At 35.9% G+C, this 9,675-nt stretch overlaps 1 protein-coding gene across 1 annotated transcript; it reads left to right on the top strand.

The window, feature by feature from the left end:
• The first annotated feature begins 28 nt into the window (after positions 1-28).
• On the top strand, positions 29-9,409 carry LOC104216911 (lysine-specific demethylase JMJ27-like). The gene is made up of 8 exons (XM_009767045.2): positions 29-982; positions 1,956-2,378; positions 2,678-2,855; positions 2,948-3,207; positions 4,234-4,306; positions 4,410-4,495; positions 7,751-7,870; positions 9,144-9,409. The coding sequence occupies exons 1-8, from the start codon at positions 29-31 to the stop codon at positions 9,207-9,209; spliced, it is 2,160 nt and encodes a 719-aa protein (XP_009765347.1). The 3' UTR covers positions 9,210-9,409.
• Positions 9,410-9,675: the final 266 nt, after the last annotated feature.

The following is a 9,675-nucleotide window of genomic DNA, read 5'->3' as shown; positions in this document are numbered from 1 at the left end:
ATAAAAAAGGACTAGACTTTCCAAGAAGATGGTTGAAAATGGTGATATGGAACATGATTCTGTACCAGATACCAATACTAAAACTTCAAGAAGGACTAGACTTTCTGAGAAGGAGATGGTTGAAAATGGTGATACGGAACATGGTTCTGTACCAGATAACAAAACTAGAACTTCAAGAAGGACTAGACTTTCCAAGAAGCAGATGGTTGAAAATGGTGACACGAAACATGATTCTGTGCCAGATACCAATACTGGAACTTCAAGAAGGACTAGACTTTCCAAGAAGGAAACGGTTGAAAATGGTGCTATGGAACGTGATTCTGTATCAGATACCAATACTAGAACTTCAAGAAGGACTAGACTTTCGAAGAAGGAGATTGTTGAAAATGATTCCGCTGGAGATGCCAAGTTTGCATCTGAAATGAAACCTAGGGATAATGGAGGGCTTCTGCCAAAGAATTCTGGTGGTCCTGCTGGTGAATGGAAGTCCAATGAAGCTGGTAGCATCCCTTGTCCGCCAGAGAATTTTGGTGGATTTGGTAAGGGCATTTTAGAGCTGAAGCGCCTGCGGTCAAAGTCAAAATATTCGGTCTCTGAATTGTTGACAAAGGCTGAAGATATTGTCAAAAGATGTGAATTGGAACACATGCCTGCAATACCTGAGGGGTCATGCTTATGTATAAATTTAGTTGCTGAAAATGATATGCAGAAAAGTAAATTGCGTAAAGCATCATCTCGTGATGATTCTGATGACAACTATTTATACTGTCCAGCAGCTAAAGATCTTCAGCAGGAGGATCTGAAGCATTTCCAGTGTCATTGGCTGAAAGGTGAGCCTGTCATCGTCGGTAATGTGCTTGAGACTGCGTCAGGGTTAAGCTGGGAGCCCATGGTTATGTGGCAAGCGTGTCGCCAGTTAAAGAACCTAAACCATCCCCTTCTTTTGGATGTCAGTGCTACCAAATGCTTGGATTGGTCTGAGGTCAGTTTAATACTTGCCAATGATACATGAACCAAAGTTCTTTTTTTTTTTGGGGGGGGGGGGGGGTAAGGGAATTAATTCTATGCATCTTGCTAATCCCTATATCTATCTACCGTTTCAGTTTATTTCCTGTGTCATCAGTTTATGGTTTTCCTTGCTCTAAGTTTATCTAGACAACAAAATCTCTTTGTCAAAATTGTTTTACTTCTAGTTGCGTAACAATATTGAAGAATCTCTCCATCCCTGTTGTGTCAGCTCTGGTTCTCTTGGTGACAAAATAATTGGATTGCAAACATAAATACCAATCAATTTACAGTTGAGATCAAAATCAAGGCACTTAATGTGTGATACTTAGTCTTTAGGTCAATCAGTGTGGGATTCTTAAGCATCCTTTTCAACCATGGTACTACATTAGTTAGAAAAAGCACAAAAAGCAAAACGATCTATTTATCATAAAATGAAGCACACTTAACACGGGCTTTGGTCAAGTGATAAGAGCGCAGTATATAATGTATGGGTTAGGAGCACATATTAATTGGAGAAGGGTAGAGGGGCAAGCCCATTATCTATTGAGTTTTGAACCGTGGACCAATGGCACTCAGGGATTTCTCGGTTATCCAAAAACAAAGCCCCACTAACCACTGGGTCTTTACTTAAATGTGCTAAAAAGTTAATTAACATTGTTTGCGGTGAAATAATAAAGTTCGACTCTATGAATATTAACTAGGTCAACTTAAATGGGATTGAGTTAGTATGGAGGGAAACATCTATTTGCATTTTGTATGCTTTGCTAATGAAGTACACAGCTAGCAGCAAGCTCATCAATTTCAGACCAAGTAGCAGTGTGTGCTTAAGCTTTAATTGAGCCTGTGAAGAGCAGTGTTTCCATTTTAGCCTTCTCAAGTATAGTTTATCTGCTATTAAGTGATACTCCCAGTACTCCAAAGTAAAGTTATTTCTTCAATTACTGCAGGCAGAAGTTAACATCCACCACTTTTTTAAGGGATACATGGAAGGTCAATTTGATAGTGCTGGCTGGCCACAGCTTTTGAAGTTGCAAGGCTGGCCTAATTTTTTCGAAGAGCGGTCACCCCACCTTTGTGCTGAGTTCATTAGAAGCTTGCCTTTTAAGGAGTACACAGATCCTCAAAGTGGCTTCCTAAATCTTGCTGTCAAACTGCCACCAGGGTCTTTGAGACCTGACATTGGAGCAAAGACATATATCGCTTATGGAATTCCCCAGGAGCTGGGGCGTGGAGACTCTGTGACTAAGCTGCACTGTGATATGTCTGATGCGGTATACTTGGTTGCCTTTTCTTTTGGGCATATTTTTCTTCTCTCTGGACTCTGGATTATGCCCAGTGAAGATTTTTCTGGAGCACGTGGACATACTCATGTAAGCTTAAGCAAGTCAAGTTGGAAAAACTGCTTTCGACTCAACAAGAAAATGCACATCCTGAAAATGTATCCCATTAACTGAAGTGACTTTAAGTTCTGTAGTGCGGTTGGATTTATGCTAGAGACTTGCAGAATACACGGTCATTATATTCTGTTGCGCTCCCCGAGAACGATCTTTGATCTCTGTTTGAAGGGTGCCTTTAAATATGCAAATCTACACAGAGTGATGTTAAACGGTGAACAATATGCGTTCTTATTTGCTTCTTATAAATCTGTCTTTGATCAAATTATTTCCAGGTGAATGTGCTGACACATACTCAAGGAATAAAGCTGACACCTGTGCAGCTTTCAAGGATAGAAATATTGAAAAGAACATATGCTGCCCAAGATAAAAGGGAACTTCAAATGGCTGATGAGGAGCAAAAATGTAAAAATGGAGCATCATCTGAGTTCAACGAGGGCCAGTCTTTGCTAGGTGAGATATCTGATCTAATTACAGTTCAAGACTTCGTGAACTAAATTGTGGTAATCAATCAATTGATGCATCTGCTTCCTGTGTGGAATTAGAGAGAGATACTGCTGCTGAGGGGATAACAAATGGTGCAATCCATTTTACTGGCGCTTCTGAAGCAAGTGGAGGGATTAAGAATGATTGTAACATTGATGCGTGCAAAGGTAACCCAGTGTTTGGGAAAAGTGAAATATCTGAGGATATAGGAGGTGCGATGTGGGGCATCTTTAGAAGGCAAGATGTTCCGAAGTTAGAGGAATATCTCAGGAAGCACTTCAATGAATTCAGGCACATTAACTGCTGCCCTGTGCCACAGGTATATAGCAAATTTTCCAAGCTCTTGTACTTCGGAATGTGTGGGGTAGTCCTCCCCTAATTTTTTTTTTGGGGTGGGGGGGGGGTTCAAAATTGTTTGGTTTTAGAATATCCTGTTTCTTTCATTGATGAGGTTTTGATGGTGTTAGCTATAGTGGAGTCTGTAATACGAAACATATAGGCTAGAATCAAGCCAAAGCTAGTTTGTAGCAGAAGCAGTCAAGCAGAAAAGAGAAACCCAGATTATCTGCACTTTCAGCAAGAAGGCTTCAAATTAAGTTCCTGCAATTGACGTGCTAAAAATATTCTCTCAGTTCCAGGCTGAGACAAAGATGGGAGAGGAATGCTACAGCCTAAAGAAGACCCACCAGTTTGACATAACTACTTTCATTATGTTGTACACTTGTAGAAGACAATTAACTGCAATTGCTGTCACTTTTTGTTTATGCAGCTTAGTAGTAAACATACTCACGTAGGAGACTCCAGGGCCTATAATGCTATGTTGCTCGGACTCTCGGAAAATATCGCCGGGTGCGTGTCGGATTCTCCAAAAGCAGTGTATTTTTGGAGAATCCGACATGGGTGCGGCAGTATTTTGGAGAGTCCGCGCAACAGAGCTATAATGTTACTCTTTGTGCCATTGTGTAAATCTTGGACAAGGTTTTTCCAGTATAAGACATCAGTATTGCCAACCTAGACATAGTACATACTTTTAAATTTCTCATATTTGCCTTTTAACTCATTATTCAAATAGAGAGGAGGGAAATTTAAGAAGATGTTGCTTGTGATCTTGAAATCCATCAAAGTGAGGAAGTTTGTTTTTAGTCTATTTTGATATTTAGCATGAAGATGTTTTTGGTAGATTTGGGCTATTACGAAAATAAACATCACTCTATTTCTTCTAATGTTGAAAAAAATTTCCTTTGCCTTTTCCAGGTCTTTATGATTCAATACAAAAATGATAGGTTTTACCGTTGACAACGCATAGTTGCTGCATGTACCGACTCCTATTTGTCTTGTATTGTAGGTTATTCACCCTATTCATGATCAAACATTTTACTTGACTGAGGACCATAAAAGGAAGCTTAAGGAAAAATATGGTGAGTGTTTCATGTATGAATTTCATAGCTGGGATGCCTATTTCCATGTGAAACTCTTTCTTTTATTTTTCTAATATTTTTATTATATTTTTCTATTTCACAGGATTTGAACCTTGGACCTTTGTTCAAAAACTAGGGGATGCAGTTTTCATACCTGCAGGCTGCCCTTATCAAGTTAGAAATCTGAAGGTGTGTGAAGACATCAGTAAATTATTAAAGTGTCATCTCTCTAGTTGTTTAATCTTTTAGACAGATGAAATATAGTTTATCCAAATTTCAAAATATCATGCTTAATTTTCTACCCTTGTCTACCTTAGATCGTGAGTCATGTCAACTTGGAAAACATACTTGCATCACTTTTCGTTGTTGTCCTAATAGTCGAGTAGGATACCCTTCCAGGTCCTAGTTGAGTCAGTTCAACTTTCAGTTTTCCTTATTTTCTGTGCTCCATCGATAATCATCCAAGATGTACTTGGAGCTTCTTATTGAAACTATTTTCTCAATTATAGAAGTTTTCAAACTTAAGAGGTAATTTATCGAACATCTTGTCCTCCTACTACTCGAGAAAATAGGAGAGTTCAGAAGAAAAATAGGCATCTCATTACAATGGATATGCCTACATGATCAGACAAGATTACAAATGATTATATTTGACAGATGTAGCAATATGTTAATAATAAAAGAAAAGAAGACCATCAACAATCTTACTGAATGTATTTAGTTGGCTCAATCAGGCCCCTGTATCTAGCTGTGAAATATTTTTGGATTGTCTGCTCCAAAGCTATAGATTAGTTTTTGTATATGGGCAGACACCATCAAGCAGTATTGCTACTTTTGTAACTTTTGTTCTGCATCTTCTTGATGCCTTTTAATGATAATTCCCTTACTTCATCGGGAAAAAAAAAGGACCATAGGAGATGGTTTGGCCATGTTCTACCAAAAACTTCAAATATCGGTCCATAGAGTGATATTACAATGAGTGAAGTTAAAATGGGACATGGTAGAACAAAATTCACGTTGGAAAATGTCGTCTCTGAAGTCCTACAGTCTCTCCCATTTGGGTTGTACAATTTATGGAGCTCCTGATTCATGCGGGCTTATGGAAAAAGTTTGCACAATCCAAATAGTTGATACTAACTAGTTGGGATTAAAGCTTAGTCATATGATACTTTGCGTTAACTCTGAATCTGTTTGGAGATTTGTATATAAGTAGAAAATTAGAGGACCGCTAGTGTGGAGAAACCCAAATTATTGAGTATTTGAATGGACATTGATGAATCATAGCGTTGGCTCCAACTAGTTTATGATTGAGTATAATTGTGGAGTCCATTACTCAAATGGTCACTCAACTATCCCAAATTATCTACTAAAGTCACTTTTATTTCGTTTGTTACAACAAAATCACCGAACTATGCCTATTGCATTCAGAAGGTCCCTCAACTAAATTTTTCAAATTTTGGATTGCCAAATGCCTATTTTACCCTCTAAATTATAAACATTTATCTTCTTTTTATTTTTTTAAAACTTTTTAATATACATTATATATTATTGAAAATTATGCTCAATTACATTATTATGTTTCTACCAACTTTCCGACGACACAAAGTTATGTCACCGGAAAGCAGGGGGACTATCTGTATAGGGTAAAATATGTTATGTTAAGTCGTGCGTGGAATATATAATATAATTGAGCATAATTTTCAAGAATATATAATGTATATTATAAAATTACCTTTATTTAAATAATTATTTTTATATTACGTGCATGGAATATATATTTTACAACTTTTATTTTCTTTCATTCTGAATTGTGTAAATAATTTTTTGAATTTTTGTTGTTAATACTAAAATTATTATTACGAACAAATTATTCTAATTAATTTTTTACTATGCCCATTATTTTGTTATTCCAGCATTATAGATGCTTAAATACTTTTTATTTTTTTTAATTATAAATAATATTTATTTATTCTATAAGTAAGTCCATAATATAAATTAAAAAGGAAAAAATCATAATATTAACAAGTTTTAAAAAATAAAAAGAAGATAAATGTTTATAATTTAGAGGGTAAAATATGTACTCCCTCCGTTCCAATTTATGTGAACTTGTTTGACTGGGCACGGAATTTAAGAAAAAATGAAGGCTTTTGGAATTTGTGGTCCTAAACAAGTCAAAAAGGGGTACAGAGTGTTTGTGTGATTATAAACGTTTCTCATTAAGGGTAGAATTGGAAGTTTAAACTAAATTGTTTCCAAATTTAAAAAGGGGTCATTCTTTTTGGAACGGACCAAAAAGGAAATAGGTTCACATAAACTGGAACGGATGGAGTATTTGACAATCCAAAATTTGAAAAATCTAGTTGAGTGACCTTCTGAGTGCAATATGCATAGTCCAGTGACTGTTGTTACAAATGAAAGAAAAGTGACTTTAGGAGATAATTTGAGATAGTTGAGTGACCATTTGAGTAATTGACTCTATAATTGTGGATCAAAAAGGGAATGGGGTATAGTTGTCATTGTTGTTGATTTGACTGTCTGCACCCTGCAATATATTTCATGTTCATGCGTTTTTAAGGAGGTTTGGTTTTCACATCCTGTTATTTGGTCGAGTCATGCATTCCTCTATTATCCATAATCAGGTTTTACACTCTTTTATGTCCACTCATCTTTATGTCTTTTGGTCCTTGTTTCTTTTTGAGCAGATGTTTGTTCATAACCTGGCCACTGAAGAGATGAATTAACTTCTCATGCTCTTAAGTGTGTAGCTTTTGGTTATCTTTGCGTTTGAAAAGGCTATCATTGCACTTAAATTCTAGATTGCCTCTTCAGTTGTTGCTTGGTTTCTTTTTATCCAGGTCTTCTCGATTCTTGTGCACTGTGAAGCATGTTAATGTAATTTGATTTGAATTATAATTTTGCCTTCTCTGGACATAATTCTTGAGAAATTGAAAGTGTCTAAATGTTCTGCAATTTGCTTAGACTTTGCACAAAGTTCTTCGGATATATCCTCTTCGTTTTTAAAATATGGCAGTTCTTCAGATATATCTCATAGTGTGGGAAATCTAAGATAACCATATTTGACGAAATTTTAGCTATAAATTAATTGTTCTATCATGTCAGCTGGTGTCTCTTGAAAACTGATTGTAAGATGGCTTTTCATTCGTACTAAAAGGTTCCAGAATATTGAAAAGTAATCTGTTTGCGTATAGAACAGAGCCTGTTTCTTCTGGACTATATTTTCCTCTTCAATGCTAGCAAAGTCAGATAGTAATTCGGGTGGAGGAATAAGATTGTGGCGTGGTTTTTAGAACGAGGCCGTCAGATATATTTTAAACTCATAGTTCAACAAGCTTGAGACTAATCATATTGGTCCTTTTTTATCAGAAAAGTAATATTATTGGTCTTGTTAGTTTAGTTATTCTAAATTGTTTCTTGCTCCCACAGTCATGCATAAATGTTGTTCTTGGCTTCGTTTCACCTGAAAATGTTGGTGAATGCATTCGTTTGACTCAGGAAGTCCGCTTGCTTTCCCAAGATCTTGTTGCTGCAGAAGACAAATTAGAGGTACTTCTCTTGTTTCACGTTTCTCAGAGCTGTTTGCATGCTTCTGTTTGTTATGACCATGTTTCTTCTCACAATTTCACTTTACTGCTCTTGGACTCTACGACATCTCATTCCTTATTAAGTTTATAGATTACTTCCTGTATCTCATATGACACCATTATTATTTTGGGCAGTCAAACAGTTTATGAAACGCTTCTAAAATAAGGTTTTGAATTATACTACTACTTTTTATATTGTTTTTAAATATGTAAATTTTATGCTGAAAGTTTTGAGGAAACATTGTCCGAGTTCGCACCGAGAATTAAAAGGTTTGGCTCTATTGCTCAGGACCTCACCCATTGTTTTCAGGATGGAGTATTAGTTATATGCTCATTCAATTGTTCGAGATATATGTAGCTAAGTATGCATGCATCCATCTATGTCTAAGGCTATATTTGAAACTCAAAGGGAAGTTTAATTATTTAATATTGAGGAACATCTTTCTACTAATAAATTTGAACTGTTTGGGGAAATCTTCGAATCTCATAACTGGAATGAGTGTACCGCAGGATCAGACAAGTTCCTCCCTTGCCTGGCAGTGGCAGCATCGGTCTTTTAAGTCTACTAAATGAGCTTTCACTGCCCGCCCGACCTCTATCCTTAATTAAGAACTTAAGGTTAGGTATAGTTAAAGTTCTTCCAGAGTCGGAGACGCAGGCTGCTTTTCCTTCAATTAAGGTATTAGTGTTTGTTCTATTATACCACAAAAGGCGCATTTATCCACTTCGTTCAAATAAGAGTCGTGGGTCTTTTTCCTTATGATAAGACAATCCCTTGCTTGAAACCAAAAGAAATGAAGAGGCTTTTAATAGTCAACTAATGTTTAATGCTCTACCATATGGGTATGAGCACGAACTGAGTTGGCTTCATCACAAATAAATTCTTGGATGTCTTCATCCTGGCAGTTTTCTATGTTCCTCAAAATTGCTTGTGAATATAACACAACTTTAATACTCTATGATCACATCAATACAATAGCTCATTTTGCCAACTTATCCATATGAAGTGTTTGTGCAAATAGTTGATATAGTGTCGTCACTGGAAGCCCCTTATATTAGATGTTGTCTTATTATTGTACAGTTTTTTTTTTTTTAAAGTGGAAATTGCTTCAATGATGCCGTCTAAATCATTCAAATACATTATTTAGGAGTGTGGAACCTTTTGCAGAAATCTTCTATTTAGATTGCTTGAATGTAATATTGATAAAGGTGCTAATCTGCTCCCCCCACCACAGGTCAAAAAGATGATTCTTTATGCCACATGGGAAGCTATTGAGGACCTGGCAATGCTAAGTCAGTGAACTAGTCTCACCCCTCTCCTTGTTGCCATCCATTTTTCCATCTGTAGACAAACAAATTTTGTTATTGATGGCAGTTTATTTATTAAAGTAGGTCCTGGTGATATGTGCTGCACGTGTGAATATCTTCTTTATAAGATTTTCTTTTTAACTCTTAACTCAAAAAAATTGTTTCTTTAATGTTTCACTTACTTGAAGGGAGCCTTGGAGCAATGTAAAGTTATCTCTGTGTGATCTATAATAGAAAAATATTTTTAATATCTCAAAAAGAAATATTCTAAAACTATGTCTGGATTTATTTTCTTACTATTATATTAATGGATCTTTATTATAGTAATTATTTTAAATATATTTTTAACAAAAATTAGTTTAATATTGAATTTAATTTGGGACAAATAATCTGACCAATGCATTTCCTTTGCCCTATATATATATATATATACGTCTTTGGTTTTACTTCGAAAGTGTG

Source organism: Nicotiana sylvestris, chromosome 4 (assembly GCF_000393655.2).
Source record: "Nicotiana sylvestris chromosome 4, ASM39365v2, whole genome shotgun sequence".
Lineage (NCBI taxonomy): Eukaryota > Viridiplantae > Streptophyta > Magnoliopsida > Solanales > Solanaceae > Nicotiana > Nicotiana sylvestris.
The sequence above is the reverse complement of the archived record's forward strand: the minus strand, read 5'-3'. Positions and strand labels throughout refer to the sequence as shown.

Excerpts from the sequence above, each read along its gene's own strand:
- LOC104216911 (XM_009767045.2), top strand. The coding sequence starts at position 29 with ATGGTTGAAAATGGTGATATGGAACATGATTCTGTACCAGATACCAAT. Across the intron at positions 983-1,955 it reads AATGCTTGGATTGGTCTGAG|GCAGAAGTTAACATCCACCA; the intron begins GTCAGTTTAATA and ends CAATTACTGCAG. Across the intron at positions 4,496-7,750 it reads ATCAAGTTAGAAATCTGAAG|TCATGCATAAATGTTGTTCT; the intron begins GTGTGTGAAGAC and ends TTGCTCCCACAG.